The following is a 19,888-nucleotide window of genomic DNA, read 5'->3' on the forward strand; positions in this document are numbered from 1 at the left end:
CAACAAATACCAGAATGTATCTAGTAATAAAAGCCTCAAATGCACAAGACCTGTATAAGAAAATTATAAACTTTATCAAATAATACAAGAAAAGATCTAAATGGAAAGGAAGACATATCTCATTGCTAGGCAAAAAAGAAATTCAATATTATAATTGTCATTTCTTCCCCAAATTCACTAAGTACAACTAAGAGTCAAAATCCCAATTTGGTTTACTTTGGTTTTTTTAAGAAACTTGGCAAGCCAATTCTAATGTTCATATGGAAGGGAAAATGCAAGAAAATAACAACAACAAAATGTCCCCTTGGCAGATGAATGGATAAAGAACATGTAGTATGTGTGTGTGTGTGTGTGTATATATATATATATATACACACACATACACGCAACAGAATGTTACTTAGCCATCAAAAAGAATGAAATAATGCCATTTGCAACAATATGGATGGACCTAGATATTATCATACTTAGCAAAGTCAGAAAGACAAATACTGTATCACTTATATGAGTAAATATAAGTGATATTTATATTTTAGTAAAATAAAATATGACACAAATCAAAGCAACAGAAATGCCAGCTTAGATATCACAGATCTGGTAACACTGCCCTAGCAACAGATTTTCTCTACTCAATAGCTACTAATAATAAGAGGATTCTGGCTCATTTGAAAAAAAATTAGCCATAATTCCATTAAGGATAACAGATCTTTTTAAATAGCACTTACCTCTAAGGGGTAAATAAAAGACTGAGAAGTGGCACCAGCCAAAGAAGCAGAAGCAAACTTCTCAAGTGTTCCTAATTCGCCTCCTTCAGAAGAAAGATACTCCTTATACTGTATTAACAAGAGTTCAAAGATATGTTAGCATTGAAAAAGTTCAAAGAGGCATGCAAGTCATTCAATATCAGTGGATACCCAGGCATTTAATTTATAGTTTAAAACTATAATCCACATTTTTGTGCTGCTTAGTCACTCAGTCATGTCCAACTCTGCGATTCCACAGACTATAGCCCACCAGGCTCTTCTATCCATGAGATTTCCCAGGCAAGAATACTGGAGTGGGTTGCCATATCCTCTTCCAGGGGATCCTCCTGACCCAGGAATCGAACCCGTGTCTCTTGCATTACCTAGTACCTAAATATAGTCATGTATATTAGATAGGAGGCCTCAACCTTAACAGTAGAGACTTTATCTTGTACCTCAATTTGCTTAGAATAAGACATACAGCAAATAAGGTATATAGCAAACATTCAACAAGTGTTGATTATGATAAGCAATAAATATAAAGAAAATGGAAAATTCTGAGATGGAAACAACTGAGAACCTTATGCAATATGTTTTGATGGCAGCCATGTTATAATGAACCAACATGACATGACAAACAAACCCGTGTTCTTGCCTGGAGAATCCCATGGAGAGAGGAGCCTGGCAGGCTACAGTCCACGGGGTCACAAAGAGCTGGACATGACTGAAGCAACTTAACACACACACACACAATTATATAATAATAATATAATTATATAACTTTATAGTAATCTTCCAACACAGATAAACAACTACTTCCCTTTGTTTTGTAATAACCCCAACCGATTTTTTAAAAAGTAAAACTGAATAACATTCCCTTGTTAATAAATGTCATAGGCAGTGTGGTTTTTACCTGTTCATGAGACCAGATCTTAACAGCTATTTCAGGAGCAAGCTTGAAAACATTCGTACCATTTCCTCGCCACAAAGAAATGACTCCGCCCTCTTTCATCATCTCTATTAAATGGCTCATTATCTTCACATTCTTTGTTTCTAAACTCTGAGCCTTGAAAAGGAAAGGAAGAATTTTGAAAATCACAATACTATTTGAAGAACTTTGAAAACCACATATTGTAATTTTCATGTGATTGGCAGGACAGAGTTGAAGTTCCTAAAATATGGAAGGTCTCTCCTGTTGGGGAAACAGCAGCTGTTGGGGTGATTAGACAGCTTTTGAGCCATGTTTATTTTAATCCCTGCACTATAGCTTAAGAAGAGGACACCTTACACAGGGGACACAAGATTCTGCTTCAGACATAGTTGCTTTGTTGCCCCCTCCTCAGAGGGATGAACAAATAACTCTCCCATCAGGAAGAGTGAAATTGGGTGTACATTTCAAGAGAAGTGTCAGGGAAGCAACATTTCTGAAAAGTTAAGGCCACAGAAACTCAGAGAACTTATTGCTAACAATTGGCTATGAGGCCTTTAACAAGGGTGATCAGTGTGGTCAGTGAAAGCAGAGAAAAGAAAGCGGAATCCAACTAACTCTGTGGCCAAGATCTGAAACCTTTTCCAGGGCACATATTAGAAAAGAGATATACACTTGTCTTAAGACAGTATCAGAGAATGTGCTCTAGACATTGACTATACTGCATTAACATGAGAAAAATTAAACCCAGAGCAATATGACTCAACATGTGAGTGAAGATAATGGGAAAAATAAAAGATAATTCAACAAATACAGTCCAGTAAAAGAAGCTACAAAAGTGGTTTTAAAATAAGAGGTATTAAAGAGCTATATATCTGTTTTTAAGGAGACTGGCAGCAGTCTGATGGCTCTAGTATGATAGTTGCATACCTAGTAAATGTGGAGGGGATCAGCAGGCTCATTGTAAAACATATGAAGAGAAAAGGAGGAAAAACTGACCAAAAATGAAAAAAAAAAAACAAAAACAAGAACCAGTATGAAGATAATTACCAACTCTCTATTGAGGAGAAAAAGACACAACTCAGAATGATACCTGTATTTTACAGCCATAGTAATAAATAGGTTTACTTTAATTTGTGCAATAAATCTATAAAAGAGAGTTAAAATTCAGTCAACATAGAACATAAGGAAATCTTTCTGAACTGGCTTGTATACAGTCACTGAGCTAAGCCCTTGCATACCCACTCTCTCCTGCATCAGTCACTCTAGCTTCAGGGAGTCCCAGGTAGACTCCACTTTAAATGGGTGCCTGCCTAGGTGACCATTAATCAGTCTACCTACGTGCCTTCCTACCAGCCAACTGCCCTCCTGCATCATCCCTTGGCCTCTCTGTTCAGAGCATTAGTAAGATAAAAATACAAGTGACAAGATTCATTTCAGTATTTAGATCCTTTTGGAAATTTTGGTGCACCAATTATTGTCTCTCTTGCCAGCAAAATCTTTTATAAAATAATATAACCTGATGTTTGGGAGGATACAGGGAAACAGGTAGTTTCATACAGTACTAGGAAAAGTAATGTATGATAAATGTGACTACATATCAAAAGCCTTATGGAGTAACCATCATAGTCAACAAAAGAGTCTGAAATGCAGTACTTGGATGCAATCTCAAAAACAACCGAATGATCTCTGTTCGTTTTCAAGGCAAACCATTCAATGTCACGGTAATCTAAGTCTATGGCCTGACCAGTAACGCTGAAGAAGCTGAAGTTGAACGGTTCTACGAAGACCTACAAGATATTTTAGAAATAACACCCAAAAAAGATGTCCTTTTCATTATAGGGGACTGGAATACAAAAGTAGGAATTCAAGAAACACCTGGAGTAACAGGCAAATGAAGCAGGGCAGAGGCTAATAGAGTTTTCCCAAGAGAAAGCACTGGTCATAGCAAACACCCTCTTCCAACAACACAAGAGAAGACACTACACATGGACATCACCAGATGGTGGACACCAAAATCAGACTGATTATATTATTTGCAGCCAAAGATGGAGATGCTCTATACAGTCAGCAAAAACAAGACTGGGAGCTGACTGTGGCTCAGATCATGAACTCCTTATTGCCAAATTCAGACTGAAATTGAAGAAGTAGGGAAAACCACTAGACCATTCAGGTATGACCTAAATCAAATTCCTTATGATTACACAGTGGAAGTAAGAAATAGATTTAAGGGACTAGATCTGATAGACAGAGTGCCTGATAAACTATGGATGGAGGTATGTGACATTGTACAGGAGACAGGAATCAAGACCATCCCCAAGAAAAAAAAATGCAAAAAAGCAAAATGGCTGTTTGAGGAGGCTTTACAAATAGCTGTGAAAAGAAGGGAAGCAAAAAGCAAAGGAGAAAGGGAAAGATATACCCGATTGAATGCAGAGTTCCAAAGAATAGCAAGGAGAAATAAGAAAGCCCACCTCAGCGATCAATGCAAAGAAATAGAGGAAAACAATAGAATGGGAAAGACTGGAGATCACTTCAAGAAAATTAGAGATACCAAGGGAACATTTCATGCAAAGATGGGCTCAATAAAGGACAGAAATGGTATGGACCTAACAGAAGCAGAAGATACTAAGAAAAAGTGGCAAGAATACACAGAAAAACTGTACAAAAAAGATCTTCATGACCCAGACAATAACGATGGTGTGACCACTCACCTAGAGCCAGACATCCTGGAATGTGAAGTCAAGTGGGCCTTAGGAAGCATCACTACGAACAAAGCTAGTGGAGGTGATGGAATTCCAGTTGAGCTATTTCAAATCCTGAAAGATGATGCTGTGAAAGTGCTGCACTCAATATGCCAGCAAATTTGGAAAACTCAGCAATGGTCACAGGACTGGACAAGGTCAGTTTTCATTCCAATACCAAAGAAAGGCAATGACAAAGAATGCTCAAACTACTGCACGATTGCACTCATCTCACACACTAGTAAAGTAATGCTCAAAATTCTCCAAGCCAGGTTTTAGCAATACGTGAGCCACGAACTTCTAGATGTTCAAGTGCGTTTTAGAAAAGACAGAGGAACCAGAGATCAAATTACCAACATCCACTGGATCATCGAAAAAGCAAGAGAGTTCCAGAAAACCATCTATCTCTGCTTTATTGACTATGCCAAAGCCTTTGACTGTGTGGATCACAATAAACTGTGGAAAATTCTGAAAGAGATCGGAATACCAGACCACCTGACCTGCCTCTTGAGAAACCTATATGCAGGTCAGGAAGCAACAGTTAGAACTGGACATGGAACAACAGACTGGTTCCAAATAAGACAAGGAGTAAGTCAAGGCTGTATATTGTCACCCTGCTTATTTAATTTATATGCAGAGTACATCATAAGAAATGCTTGGCTGGAAGAAGCACAAGCTGGAATCAAGATTGTCAAGAGAAATATCAATAACCTCAGATACGCAGATGACACCACCCTTATGGCAGAAAGTGAAGAAGAACTAAAGAGCCTCTTGATGAAAGTGAAAGAGGACAGTGAAAAAGTCGGCTTAAAGCTCAACATTCAGAAAACTAAGATCATGGCATCCCGTCCCATCACTTCACAGCAAATAGATGGGGAAACAGTGGCATACTTTTATTTTGGGGGGCTCCAAAATCACTGCAGGTGGTGACTGCAGCCATGAAATCAAAAGACGCTTACTCCTTGGAAGGAAAGTTATGACCAACCTAGACAGCATATTAAAATGCAGAGACATTACTTTGCCAACAAAGGTCTGTCTAGTCAAGGCTACGGTTTTTCCAGTAGTCATGTATGGATGTAAGAGTTGGACTACAAAGAAAGCTGAGCACCAAAGAATTTATGCTTTTGAACTGTGGTGTTGGAGAAGACTCTTGAGAGTCCCTTGGCCTGCAAGGAGATCCAACCAGTCCATCCTAAAGGAGATCAGTCCTGGTGTTCATTGGAAGGACTGATGTTGAAGCTGAAACTCCAATATTTTGGCCACCTGATGTGAAGAGCTGACTCATTTGAAAAGACTTTGATGCTGGGAAAGATTGAGGGCAGGAGAAGGGACGACAGAGAATGAGATGGTTGGATGGCATTACCGTCTCAACGGACACGAGTTTGGGTAAACTCTGGGAGTTGGTGATGGACAGGGAGGCCTGGCGTGCTGCAGTTCACGTGGCCGGCAAAGAGTCGGAGATAACTGAGTGACTAAACTGAACTGAACTGATGTATAGAATTCACTTGCAGTAATGGCAAGCTGGGTAATAAGAAAGGAATGTACTTCCAAGTAAGGATAACTGAAAAAGCCAATGGCATATTTATTTCTTAAAGTTTTCTTAAAGGTATCCATGAGCTAACAAGACAGAGACATATTCCAAGGCCAGTATCTAGGAGAGAAGAGAAAATCCAGAAAGGCAGGATTATCACTCAAGTGTATTTCTGGACCCAGAAAAAACAATTATAAAGTTAACTCATTGTTTTGTTGCCTCACTGGGTTAACAGAAAACAAAAGACAAAGCTCAGGGCTCACTGAAGGCTTTGCAGGTCTATCCCCTTATGGTAAGGGTAAACCAGAAGAAACCAGCCTCTGCAAGGACTTATAGCATGGCTTTGTATCAGCTGGGTGGTTCTGGGAACTTCAAGACTCAAATCTGAATTAAATAATGTGATCCCAGATTGATAGTCCTCCCAAGCACCTAACAGAAACAAATAAAAATCTAGTCTCAAGTTGGATATCATCATCATAGTTCCTCAAGTTATTACTCCAAGTGATATTTTAAAAAACAACATCAAAAACTAATGGAGGGGGGGAAAAGTAGAATAACTTTAAAAAATATAAGTGAAGGCAAGAAAGAAAATAAGAAAATCTTAGAACATGCAGGACAAATAGAAAGCATAAAATAAGATGGCAGCCTTGAACAAAATATCAGTAAGTATACCAACAGTTAAATGAAATAAGTCTTCCAGTTTAAAATATAACAAAATCCAGGAAATTCCCTGTCAGTCCAGTGGTAAGGACTCTGTGATTTCACTGCCAAGGGCCTGGTTCAATCCACAGTAGAACTAAGATCCTGCAAGCCATGCTGGCAAGCCAAACAAATGAAAAATATATAAAATAAAATAAAAACCACCTATATGCCATTTACCTGTAACTTATCTAAAACATACAAATGCTGAAAGCCTGAAAGTAAAAGAAGGACAATGGATATATAACACAAATCCCAAGCAAGAGTAGGGAGTGCATCTATATTAATGTCAGACAAAACAGAACTAAAGGCATTTACAGAGACAAAGATCACTTTACAGTGACAAAAGGTTCAATTCACCATGAGTATTCTAATTTTTAGCATCAATGTATATGAAGGAAAAGTGACAGTGCTACAAGCAGAGCAGGGCTAGACCTGAGAAGGGCTGCTGCCCCCTGGTCCTCTATCTCAGCGTCCCAGAGCAGAGAGGTGGAGAGTGCGGAGTGCAGAAGCTTAAGCCTGCCCTACACAGAAGAAGAGTGAAGCTGATAATGAGACTACAAAAAAAACGTGTGGAGTTTTCAAAAGGCTGACTCACAGGGATTTATTTCTTGTGTTCATTCCTTGATTTTCTTGGTGACAGAAAGACAATGCAAATAAACAGATGTATAAATTCCTTTTATAACAGAAATTCTGATTTGCTAAGAGAGTAGATTTGAAAACTCATCAGAAGAAAAAAACGTAACTATATATGGTGATGGATGTTAACTAGATTTATTGTGGTGATCATTTGCAATGCATACCTATACTGAATCATTATACTGTACACATAAAACTAATATAATAAGTCAATTATATCTCAATTTGTAAAAAAAAGAAAAAAATCTGTGGGAGAAACATAGCTAGAAAACACAACTGCAGAAGAAATCTATACAAGCTACCTAAAATATCCATTCTTCATTTTTAATATAAAAGAACAATAAAGGGTCATAATATATGTGAAGGAGGAAAGGCAGCATAGAACCCAAAACTAAGATAAACAGAATAATTAAATTCACAGAAAATAGCGACAATTTAGGAAACTACAGTTAACTAAAACAAAACAACATAAAGAACCCTGTAATGTCCTCAGAAAGAATCAAGATGATATTGAATTCATTTTAAGAAATACCAAACAAGAAAAGACACTATGAAAAAAGATCAATCAAAAGGATAAAAAGAGCTCTCAGAAATTTAAACTGTGATTACTAAAATAAGAAGTTCAATAGAAGGGTTAAAAAACAGTACTGAAGAAATGTCCCAGAATGTCAAGTAAAATGACATAGTAATAAAAATATTTATGAAAAGATAAGATTGCAATGCAGGAGACCCTGGCTCAATCCCTGGGTCAGGAGATCCTCTGGAGAAGAGAATGACAACCCATACCAGTATTCTTGCCTGGAAAATCCCATGGACAGAGGAATCTGGCAGGCTACAGTCCACTGGGTCACAAAAAGTCAGACACAACTGAGCAACTAACACACACACACAAGCTGCATGGAGGTCAGTCTGGGAGGTACCACATTCAACCATTCAACCAGAAGAATTCCAGAGAGAATAAACTGAAGAAAACTAAGGAGGAAACACTAGAATACACTAATGCTGAGGAAAGACCTAAGTTTACGGTTAAGAAGAGCCCACCAAGTGTCAAGCGCAATGGGTTGAAAAGAACCTACCTAAACTCACATTGTACAATTTCAGAATACCCAACGTAGTACTTAGTTGCTCAGTCATGTCCAACTTTTTGAGATTCTTTGGATTGTAGCCTGCCAGGTTCCTCTATCCATGGGATTTTTTTTTTTTTTTTCTATCTTCTATCAGTGGGATTTTTCAAGCAAAAATACTGGAGTCAGTTGCCATTTCCTCCTCCAGGGGATCTTCCCCACCCAGGAACCTGACCTGTGTCTCCTGTGTCTTCTGCATTGCAGGCAGATTCTTTACATGCTGAGCCATTGGGAAAGCCCAAGGTAGAGGCATGACTAAATGCTTCCAGAGAGGAAAACCAAGTAATCTACAAAATATCAAAATGGCATCAGACTTCTCAGAAGTAATACTGAATGCTAGAAAATAATAGCACAATGCCTTAAGAAGTTCTAAGGGAAAGCATTTTTGACCTTGATGTCCCTATTCTGCCAAACTGCCAATCAAAGAGAAAAGAAAAATAAAATAATTTTAGACATGTAAGATACTGACTTTCAGAAAAAGTGGTAGAATGACCCCACATGTTTATTTCCTCGTCCTCCCAAAACCACACAAAAACGATAGTAAAGTAACAAAGCAGGCAATAACTAGGGCACCCATCGATCCCAATTCGCCCAAAAGCTATTCCTCCATGATTATTAAGCACCCCTTTCTTTTTTAAAAGTGTCTTGGTTCAAATGAAAATTATATGGTCACCTCATTACTAATCTGCAGGGATAAAGGTACTAGTGGTTTCATCAGATTTGGGGGAGGTAGAAAGCAAATGGAAAAGTGATAACTAATTTAGCAGAGTAAAAGTTGTAACTTACGGGTCTGAGGAGGGGAAAGCACATAGAACTAAATTTTCCCTAAAAAATCCATGAAGCTTTATTCTCTGGAGGAAGCAGAGATATTAACTCAGGAATACAGAATTCAAGAATTCAGTGAGGCATAGGACTAAAAACAGATGAATTAAGTAAGTAAATATGCACAGTAGGCCTCCTGTCCCTTTCCCCTGCTTTGAACTCAGAATACCAGCAGGCAGACATGCTCCCTTGCTTTGTATATTTCTATAAAAGTTAGAAACAGATTTATTCCGTGGTGACCCAAGAAAGCTAAAAGGAGACAGTGACTGAATGTTGTTATAGGTCCATCATTTCTGCCTTGAATAGAGCAATGAGGAGGGTGGACACCCTTCTCACCTGGTTTCAGTTGAACGGTCACAACCAGAGACTTGGCCACGAGGCTCAGGCAATTTCTTCATTGCCTGCATCAATTTGAAAGGGACCCAAAACTTCAGAAAACTGAAGAATTCCACCTACAGGGCCCTGCATTTGATAAGGAATAAAGAGGGAGTGCAACCCTGACCACTTTCTGTCTCTTGTCACAATTTCCAATCCAGGGAGAGAATTAAGAGTATTGTGTAGCCTTTCCTTCCCAGGCTCCACCAAAAAAAAAAAAAGAAAGAAAGATTTTCCTAATTTTTGCCCTCTCTAGAATACTAGTACTAGGTTGTATTTAATTATTTATTTGCAAATCTGTCTCCATCACAAAACTCCAAAATGCATGTGAATGAGAATGGTATATCACTTGGTTGTTGCACTCTCAAGGTGAGTTGAGTGTCTGGGAACTTTTGAATAACTGAGTCTAGATTACTGGCAATGAAGCAATTTGCACATGACAAAATCAAGGAATATTATTAAGACTTCTGAAATCCTCCTTTTTAAAAGCATCAAACATTATTCACATTACTCAAAATCATGTACACGAACTATGCAACACACCTGCATGAGGGTTTTCAGACGCTCTAGCGGTGCTGTACATGTTCGGGCACACGTACCCGCTATGCCTCCAGCCAACAGATACTTCCACAGATGGCCAGATTTTCTCTTTTCATCAATTAAGTTATGGAAAGTCCATCTATCTCCCATGTCAATTCCCTATCAAAACAAATTTTACATAACATTATAGTTAGCTGATCTCAAATGGAAACGTTATCTCCTAACAAGGTATAAATTTTTTATATATTTCATCTCCACAGCAAATTAATATCAGCCTTTCCTAGAATTTTGTATTTACTGACTAATATAACTTTAAATAAGTCATAAATTAGCTTGAAATACTGTCAATTATAAAATTAATACATATTAAAAATATAAATTGACAATTTTTTGTATCATGCTTAGGACAACTTTTACAATTCAACCACTTAAAAATCTGTATACCATTTTCAATATAAAATTATTTGTCTAAGATTAAATACAAAAAGAACAATCTGTCAAATTCTAATAAATACTTTTAGCTCTCCTGTGTCTCCTGCATTGCAGGCGGTTTCTTTACCCGCTGAGCCATCAAAGATGCCCCATAGTCAAATACAGACTATGCACACAGTGGTGAGAATAGTAATTTAAGAGGCAACAATGTATAAGTATCTTCAGTGTTCAAGACTATCGGATTCTCCTATTATCTTCAGTCAGACTTTTCACTTCTAACAAGTTCAATTCAGTCACTCACTCATGTCGTGTTGCCCTAATGGTCCGGGAGCAAGCAACGAGAATGAAGACAGAATATGAAGTCTGGTGCAATGTGTCAGGGGATCTGCAGCCGCTAGTGGACTGAGGTGCAGAGTCCACTCTGAGTCCAGCTTTTATTCCTAATTTCAGACTACAAGAATTTTTGATCATATCTTTCCCAAGACACTACACTGACACAGTCCAGATCTCCTTGTTTTTACCCCAGGTCATTCCCTTTAGGGCTAGTCTCAGGAACAATCAGCAAGTGCGAAGGCAGTGTTCATGCTTTATGCCAACCCAGGTGGTTCAAGGTCCATGCTTTCATGATCCCAGTCACACTCCCTTCTGGGTTTGGCCTTGGGGTTTGTAACAAGGAGATTATTCTTAAGAAAAACATGAAAGATAACCATTAACACAGTTTCTTAATATATGCTGTTTTTCCAGGTGCTATTTCTGTGGAATTTCTCAAGGCTGTGAAACTACATTATGAAGAATTCCCACTACAGTGTCAGATTCTTTGCGACCCCATGGACTGCAGCACACCAGGCTTCCCTGTCCATCACCAACTTTCAGAGCTGACTCAAACTCATATCCATCAAGTCAGTGATGCCATCCAACCACCTCATCCTCTATCGTCCCCTTCTCCTCCCACCTTCAATCTTTCCCAGTATCAGGGTCTTTTCTAGTGAGTCAGTTCTTCGCGTCAGGTGGCCAAAGCATTGGAGTTTCAGCTTCAGCATCAGTCCTTCCAGTGAATATTCAGGACTGATTTTCTTTAGGATAGACTGGTTGGATCTCCTTGCAGTCCAAGGGACTCTCAAGGGTCTTCTCCAACACCACAGTTCAAAAGCATCAATTCTTTGGTGCTCAGCGTTCTTTATAGTCTGACTCTCACATCCATACATAACTACTGGAAAAACCATAACTTAGACTAGATGGACCTTTGTTGGCAAAGTAATGTCTCTGCTTTTTAATATGCTATCTGCATATCTGAGGTTATTGATATTTCTCCTGGCAATCTTGATTTCAGCTTGTGCTTCATCCAGCCCAGCATTTCCCATGATGTACTCTGCATGTAAGTTAAATAAACACGGTGACAATATTCAGCCTTGACGTGCTTGTTCCGATTTGGAACCAGTCTGTTGTTCCATTCACTTTTAACAAAGCAAATATAAAATATATGACAATACATTTAGAAGCACTTTCCTGTGTAATTGATTAAAAAATCTGGGCCTTCCTATGTAGTGTGCAGAGCAGATAATAAATTCTGTGGTATATATATCACAAGTAGGATTTTTTTTTGAGGGTCTAGAAGTTTGATCACATATGTCATGATTAAGGACCTAGGCTCAGGAGTCAGGTGGGATTCAAATCCTGAATCCCCGAGCTCCTAATTGAATGAACCCTCTGTGACTTAGTTTCCTCAAATGCAAAGAGGAACAATACTAATACATAACTGGATAGACTTTTTTTTTAATTAAGTAACTTAGAGAATATAAAGCACTCAGCATAATGTTTGGCACTAAAAAACACTCAGTGAATGTCAGCTACCAATATTATTAATTGTAAAACATAGAGTGCTTGAAAGCAATTAGTCCTCCAAGTGCTTGGCTGTGCTTAGTCATTAGCAGTAATACGGCTAGGAAATAGCTCAATATCTGTTTAAGAAATAAAAACTGACATTTATAGAGCAAACTCAGTGCTGTATTAAACAGTTATATGTGTCATCTTCAGTTCTCATAATAACCCTAAGAGAAGTATTACTAGTCAAGGCTATGGTTTTTCCTGTGGTCATGTATGGATGTGAGAGTTGGACTGTGAAGAAGGCTGAGCGCCGAAGAACTGATGCTTTTGAACTGTGGTGTTGGAGAAGAATCTTGAGAGTCCCTTGGACTGCAAGGAGATCCAACCAGTCCATTCTGAAGGAGATCAGCCCTGGGATTTCCTTGGAAGGAATGATGCTAAAGCTGAAACTCCAGTACTTTGGCCACCTCATACGAAGAGTTGACTCATTGGAAAAGACTCTGATGCTGGGAGGGATTGGGGCAGGAGGAGAAGGGGACGACAGAGGATGAGATGGCTGGATGGCATCACTGACTCGAAGGACGTGAGTCTCAGTGAACTCTAGGAGTTGGTGACGGACAGGGAGGCCTGGCGTGCTGCGATTCATGGGGTCGCAAAGAGTTGGACACGACTGAGCGACTGATCTGATCTACAGGCACTGATCCCAGGTATAGTCAAAAACCCATGTAGAACTTTACAGTTAGCCCTCCATATCCATTGTCAACCACAGATCATGTAGCATTTTAGTACATATTTACTGTGAAAAAATATGCATATAAGTAAATCTGTGAAGTTCAAATCTGCATTGTGCAAGGTTCAACTGTATACATATAATCATGAGACACAGAATAGTATAGATTTTAGTTTGTAGTTACTAAGCAAAACTTTTAAGATAGTTTAAGAAATTTTGAGAACTTTAAGAAATTATGAAGCATAGATTTTTAAGTGCACCAACAGACAAGACCTATGCCAACTATGAAGTATATATGCATATGGAAAAAACTAAAGCTTTGAACACTCTTTCAAAAACTTCTGTTCAAAGTTTATTCATTCATCCAACAAATATTTATCAGTGAAGTGTTATATAATACAGCAATCTGCAATTCACATTCCCTACTTTTCAGGCAAGAAAATAAGCAACTACAACACAAAATGATGGTACTGAGTAGGAGTAATCAACTCTTAAGAGTGTACTTCCTCTCAACAGATGTGTGCCTTTTGCAGGCTGAAACTTTAGTTGAAGTAGATATTACATGTCAACTCAGATTTTTTAGCATCATACAAATTTCTGAGGAAATATCACTTATAGTATAGTATAGCATCACTTTTTTCATCAGCAAAACCTCACTAAATAATTTTCTGGCCCCACAATTTTCTAAGAGTATGTAATTCATTACATTTCCACCCATGATTCATAGAATAAGACATACAAATTCTTAAAAAGAGACCACTTACGGTAAAATGGCTCCAGTAATGGGCAATTTCCTCCATATTTCTTGCAGGTTTAAATAAAAAATACTTCCTCCATTCATCCCAATCCACTGTCAGTGACCCATCAGCATCCATGCTATAAATACAAACTACAATTCATACATTTTAAAAAGCATTATCAAAATGACATCTCTTTCTTAAAATTTGAGCTGTGTTGAGTTCTGCACATTGTTACTTTTGTGATGTAGAAAGGGCATCTCACGTCTCTAAATTTTGGTTTATATGGGAATAATTCCTACAAAACAGAGCTATTAGAGTATTAAACTGGATTATATGTACAAAGGCCTTGTAAATTATAAAGAACTCACAAGCTGTCAGTATTACTACATCTCAACCTTCTAGCATTTCTCCTTTAAATATTTCCCCTTCTTCCTATTTGTAACTTCATCTTGTAACTCCTTTAACAATCAAAATGATGGCTGACAATTACCCTTTTTGGTTATGGATCTCAAAAGGCAATTTTCTTTTCTATGGATATAAAATATCCAATGTCAAAAATATCATAAGAAATGCAAATATCAATGGAAATAGAATTTTCATTAATATGAGATAATAGTAAACTAATTTTAAGAATTCTCATCAGGGAATTTCTCAAATCTTTGAATGAAATTAAGAATGTGAAGAAAGATAATGAAATATATCATTTTGAAATGTGAGGTTCCCAAAATTTCAAAGTTACTTGTTTGAGGTAGCACCCTTTCTCATTTTCCTCAGTGATTACTGCTAATTTTCACACATCTCAAGCCACCAAATCAATTTTTGACTCTCACTCTCAGGCCATGTTGTCCCCCATTTCTCGATAAAACACGAGTGTTGAAGTGTTCTCATCTTAAAACCTCTTAACGCAACCTTCCCAAAAGTCACCTCTTAGATCTCTGCCTTTGCAGTAACACTCTCTAAAGAGTTGTCTAGGGACTTCCCTGGTGGTCCAGTGGTTAAGACTCTAAGCTTTCAATGCAGGGGGCCCAGGTTCAACCCCTGGACAGGGAAATTAATATCCCATAAGCTGCATGGTACAGCCAAAAAATGAGAAGGGCATGGCAACCCATTGCAGTATTCTTGCCTGGAGAATCCCATGGACAGAGGAGCCTGGCAGTCTACAGTCCATGGGGTTGCAAAGAGTTAGACACTACTGAAGTGACTTGGCATGCATGCACATATACAGCCAAAAATATATACATAAAAAAATTACTTTAAAGAGCTATCTACCTTCTGTCTCCAATTTCTCATTCTCTTTTGAACCCACTCCCATCAGGCTCTCACTACTATTACTACACCAGTATTCTCCATGGCACCTTCTTTATCCTCATCTTTACCCTGTCAGCAGCATATGACAAAGACAGTTCTCTCCTCCTTGAAACATTTTCTTCATCTGGTTTCCAGAATAGAGTGTTCTCTTAGCCCTCCTCCTTTTCCTCTGGCTGCTCCTTCTCTGTCTCCTTCACTGGTTTGCCCTCATCTCCCCTGCCTCTAAACATCAGAGAACACCAGGACTCAGAGCATTATACTCTCTTCTTGGTTATCTCTTCCAGTCTCATGGCTTCAAATACCATCTATGGGGCTATGACTTTCAAACGTCTCTCTTGAGTGATCCTCTGAACTCCAGATTCCTATTTCAAATTGCCCACCTAACATTTCTACTTAGATGTCTGGTTAGCATCTGAAACGCAACAAAAACAAACCTGAACTCTGATATCTACCCCATCCCAAACGTGCTTTTCTCACAGTTTTACCCCTCTCGATACATGACAATTCCATTCTTTTAGATGCTCAGGCCAAAAATCTTGGCACTATCCTTAACTATTCTTTTTCTTTTACACCCCACTCACAATTCAGCAGTAAATATTGTGAACATTTCAAAATACATCCAGAATCCAATCACTACTTACCTCCTCCATCTTGGTACAAGCCACCCTCAAAAGCTGTCTGTATTATTGCATACCTGTCCTTCCTACTCTCACCCTTGTCCCCCCTATCCTCAACACATTGGCCAGAATGATCCTAAAATCTAAAATCATGTCATACCTCTGTCTAAAACCATCCAATGACTTACCAGGGCAAAAGCCAAATTCCTTCTTTCCTGCAAGATCATATGTGATCTGACTCCTGTTACCTCTTAAAGCTCATCTCCTACCACCCTCTTCCTCATTCACTCTATTCCAGACACACTGCTCCCCTCTCCGTGTCCTAACCTTGTCAGATATACTGCCTTTCTGGTGACTTTGCTTGTGCTACTTCCTTTGCCTAGACTGCTCTTCCCTCAAAGACCATCATGACTCCTTCCTCACTTCTTCAAATCTCTACACAAATGTCACCACCATGGCCTTCCCAACTCACCATATCTAAAACTGCAACTCCCCTATCACTCACACATCCATACTGTTTTCCTCCCTTCTATTATTTTTCCACTTATCACCATCTAAGATAATTTGTTTTTCTACTATTGTCTCCTCTTGATTATTGTGTGTTCCATAGAGCAGGAATTTCTGCCTGTTTCCTTCACTACTACATCCCTAGCATCTAGATAAATAGCATGCACTCAGTAAATGAATGAATAAATTTCTCTCTACCCACTTTTATCCTTACCTCCAAGAATTACATGTTGACTCTTACTCAAGGACCCTCTCTCTCTCTCGAGCTATTGGACCTACTCCTTCTCAATCATTACTTTCCTTTCTCTACAACGTATCCAACAAATGTCTCTCTTTGTCATGGCTACTTCTCCACAAATCTCTCCTATCCTTCAAAAAATTATAAAAATATAATGTAAAAAGACTTGCTTAGTCGTCTTCTCCATCTTATCTAAACTTCCCAAATCAGTAAACAACATTCATCATACCTACCTCCTCACTTCCCATTCGTTCAGTAGCCCAGTGCAATCTGACATAACCCTTTACCACCCACTGAAACTGTTTTCACTGAGAGGCCCAGAAATCTCAAATGAGCAGATCTAAGGAATTTTTTTCAATATTTATGTCACCAGTCCCTCCTGTTAAATCTGATACTCTCCACCCTTGGTTTTTGTGACAATATTAAAACAGTCAGAAAACATGTATTGATCTGTTAGTATGTTCCAGACACTGTACTAGGCATTGACTATAAAATAATGGATAATATATTTTGGTCCCAGCTTTACAGTCTGTTTGGAATAGGAAATACGACAGATGACCATCTGTAAAGTTGTAAAAGCAAATACCAGCAAAACCAAAAAAGTTTCAGAGGTCAGAGTCACATCTGAATAGAGACCTAATGAATAAGCAGGGGATATCCAAGTGAAGGAGCTGGAATGGGTCTCCCAGACAGAAAGAACAGTTTGTAAAAGGGTTGAAGGAATGAGACTCCAGGGTGTTTGTTGCTGTTGTTGTTCTTTAAGACTGAAAGCTCAGTGGGCCTGGAGCACAGAGTGGAAGGAGAGTTCTGGATGACAAGACTAGAGAGGTGGGCCAGACCACGTGGAGCCCTGTAGACCACAGAAAGGAAACAAGGTTCCATCTTAACCCTTGCAATAGTATTGATTATTAACATGGATATGAAAATTCTAAATGAAGTAATAGCAAATCAAATTCCTCTGTATACTTAGAAGAGCAACAAAAACCATGTTTCTGTGAGTAAATCCAACAAAAGTTATATAAGAGCTTTATAGAGAATATATAACATTTTATTAAAAGACATTAAAGAAGATCTAAAAAATAAAGACATACATAATATTCATGAAACAGAAAATGTAACATCATAAATACATCACTTGTCCCCCAAATGGATCTATAAATTACATGCAATTGCAATCAAAATTCCAAAAGGGGGGAATTAAATTCCCGGAGGTCTAGCGGTTAGGACTCCACACTTCCAGGGCAGGGGGCACGGGTTCATTCCCTGGTTGGGGAACTAAGAATCCCACATGCTGCATGGTGCGGCCAAAAAAAGTTCCAAAAGGGGTATATGAGTGTATGTATGCACATGTGCATATTTGTATATGTATCCAAATAAGCTGATTCTAAAATGCATATAGAAGATTAAAGGGCCAAGAATTGCATTGACATTATTGAAGATGAAGAAAGTAAAACCAGATATCAAGATGTATTCTAAAGTGATAGCAATTAGGAGATGGTAATGATGCACAACAGACAAATGTAATAAAAAAGAGATGAGAAACACATCCACATACAGATGGAAATTTAATAATATGACAGAGGTAAGCATTTCAAGTTGTGGGAAAAGGATGAGACCAGTCAATTAATGATGATGGAACAACAGACCATATAGAAAAAAATGAAACTGGACATGTAATTTTATAACATACATGAACATCAATTACAGATGAATTAAAGAACTAAATGTAAAATGCAAAATTATAAAAATAAGATATAGGTTAACATTTTTATATCCCAGGGTAAGGAAGAATTTTTCAAGGTGTTAAAAGCACATGCATAAAAGAAAAAGATGGACAAATATGACTACCTTAAAACTGAAATTTTCTGCACAATGACAAAAACACAAAAAATGAATTTAGAATAAGAAACAAGCTGGGAAAAGACATTTGCAGTGCATATGACCATCATAGGATTAACATCCAGAATTTATGAAAGCACAGCTACAAACCATTAAAAAAACGATGACCAATTCAGCTTAAAAGTAGGCAAAAGACTTAACTTAAGTAATTCATAGGGAGGTAATATCCAAATGGCCAGCTAATACATTAAAAGATGTTCAGACTCACTAGCAATGAGGAATATAAGTAAATTAAATCAAATTATATTAAAACAACAGGACAATATTTCTGACCCATGGGTTTAGAAAATATTTAAATATAAGAAGACTATAGTATCAAGTAATAGGAAGGAAATACATTTCTAGTAGAATACTAAATTGGTACAACCACTTTGGAGAAAAATTTGTAATATCTAATTAAAGGTCTGTATATCCTACAGTCAAGCAACTTGACTGCAAGTAATGAACAAGATGAACTGCAAGTAATGAACAAGAATATGAGACTATTCATTCCAGCATTGTTTTGTACTAATAACAAAACAAAATTTTTTAAAAAACCTAAATTCTATCAGGAGAATTCATAAGTAAATTGAATCATATACATTAAATAGAAGCTGTACACTGACTAAAATGATTGATGCTATAGGCATCAACATCAACAAATCTCTAAAATATAATATTTAGAAAAAGTGATTTTAAAAATATGCAGCATGCCACCATTTAAATAATGTCTTAAAATATGAGAAGCAGTATCATACTTTAAGGATATGTAGGTAGTAAAATATACACAGAGATAAAAATGTGTATGGGGATGATAAGTTCAGGATAGTAGTTACTTCTGGCAGAAGAGAAGGAAATGGGTTTAAAGACACTGAAAACTTCAGCTGTCTGTAATGATTTATTTATTTGAAAAATCTGAACCAAATATGGCAAAATGTTAAATATGACAAACCCAGTGACGGTATGGTTGTTTGTGATAAAATTCTCTATTGGTCTGTATGTTTCTTGAATGAAATAGTTCATAACAAGTTAGCTTTATCTCAGGAATGTTTAATGTCAGATCTACTACTACAGTACGCTAAATAAATAAGTCAAGTGAAGGGTTTCCCTGGTGGTTCAGTGGTAAAGAATCTACCTGCCAATGCAGGAGACACAGGTTTGATCCCTGAACCAGGAAGATCCTACATGCCTGGGAGCAACTGAGCCTGTGCGCCACAACTGAGCCTGTGCGCCACAACTGAGCCTGTGCGCCACAACTGAGCCTGTGCGCACAACTGAGCCTGTGCTGTAGAGCCCAGGAGCCGCAACTGCTGAGCCTGAGCACTTTAGAGCCCATGCTCCGAACAAGAGAAGCCACAGCAATGAGAAGCCTGCGTACCGCAACTAGAGAGTAGCCCGTGCTCACCACAAATAGAGAAGCCCATGCAGCAATGCAGATCCAGCACAGCCAAAAGTAAGTTTTTAAAAAA

General features: G+C 38.0%; 1 protein-coding gene across 1 annotated transcript in view; it reads right to left on the reverse strand.

Moving 5' to 3' along the window:
- Positions 1-16,261, reverse strand: part of LOC147375953 (mitochondrial adenyl nucleotide antiporter SLC25A24-like) — a 34,120-nt gene extending 17,859 nt beyond the window's left edge. Inside the window, exons 1-4 of the mRNA XM_086391518.1 lie at positions 13,896-16,261; positions 10,149-10,304; positions 1,657-1,809; positions 726-833 (exon numbers count right to left, since the gene is read on the reverse strand). Coding sequence (XP_086247644.1) covers positions 726-833; positions 1,657-1,809; positions 10,149-10,304; positions 13,896-14,006 — 528 coding nt within the window. The 5' untranslated portion in view covers positions 14,007-16,261. The remainder of the gene's footprint in view (positions 1-725; positions 834-1,656; positions 1,810-10,148; positions 10,305-13,895) is intronic.
- Positions 16,262-19,888: the final 3,627 nt, after the last annotated feature.

Source organism: Bos grunniens, chromosome 3, assembly GCF_055505025.1.
Source record: "Bos grunniens cultivar Pamir isolate PY7600 chromosome 3, Bosgru_T2T1.0, whole genome shotgun sequence".
Lineage (NCBI taxonomy): Eukaryota > Metazoa > Chordata > Mammalia > Artiodactyla > Bovidae > Bos > Bos grunniens.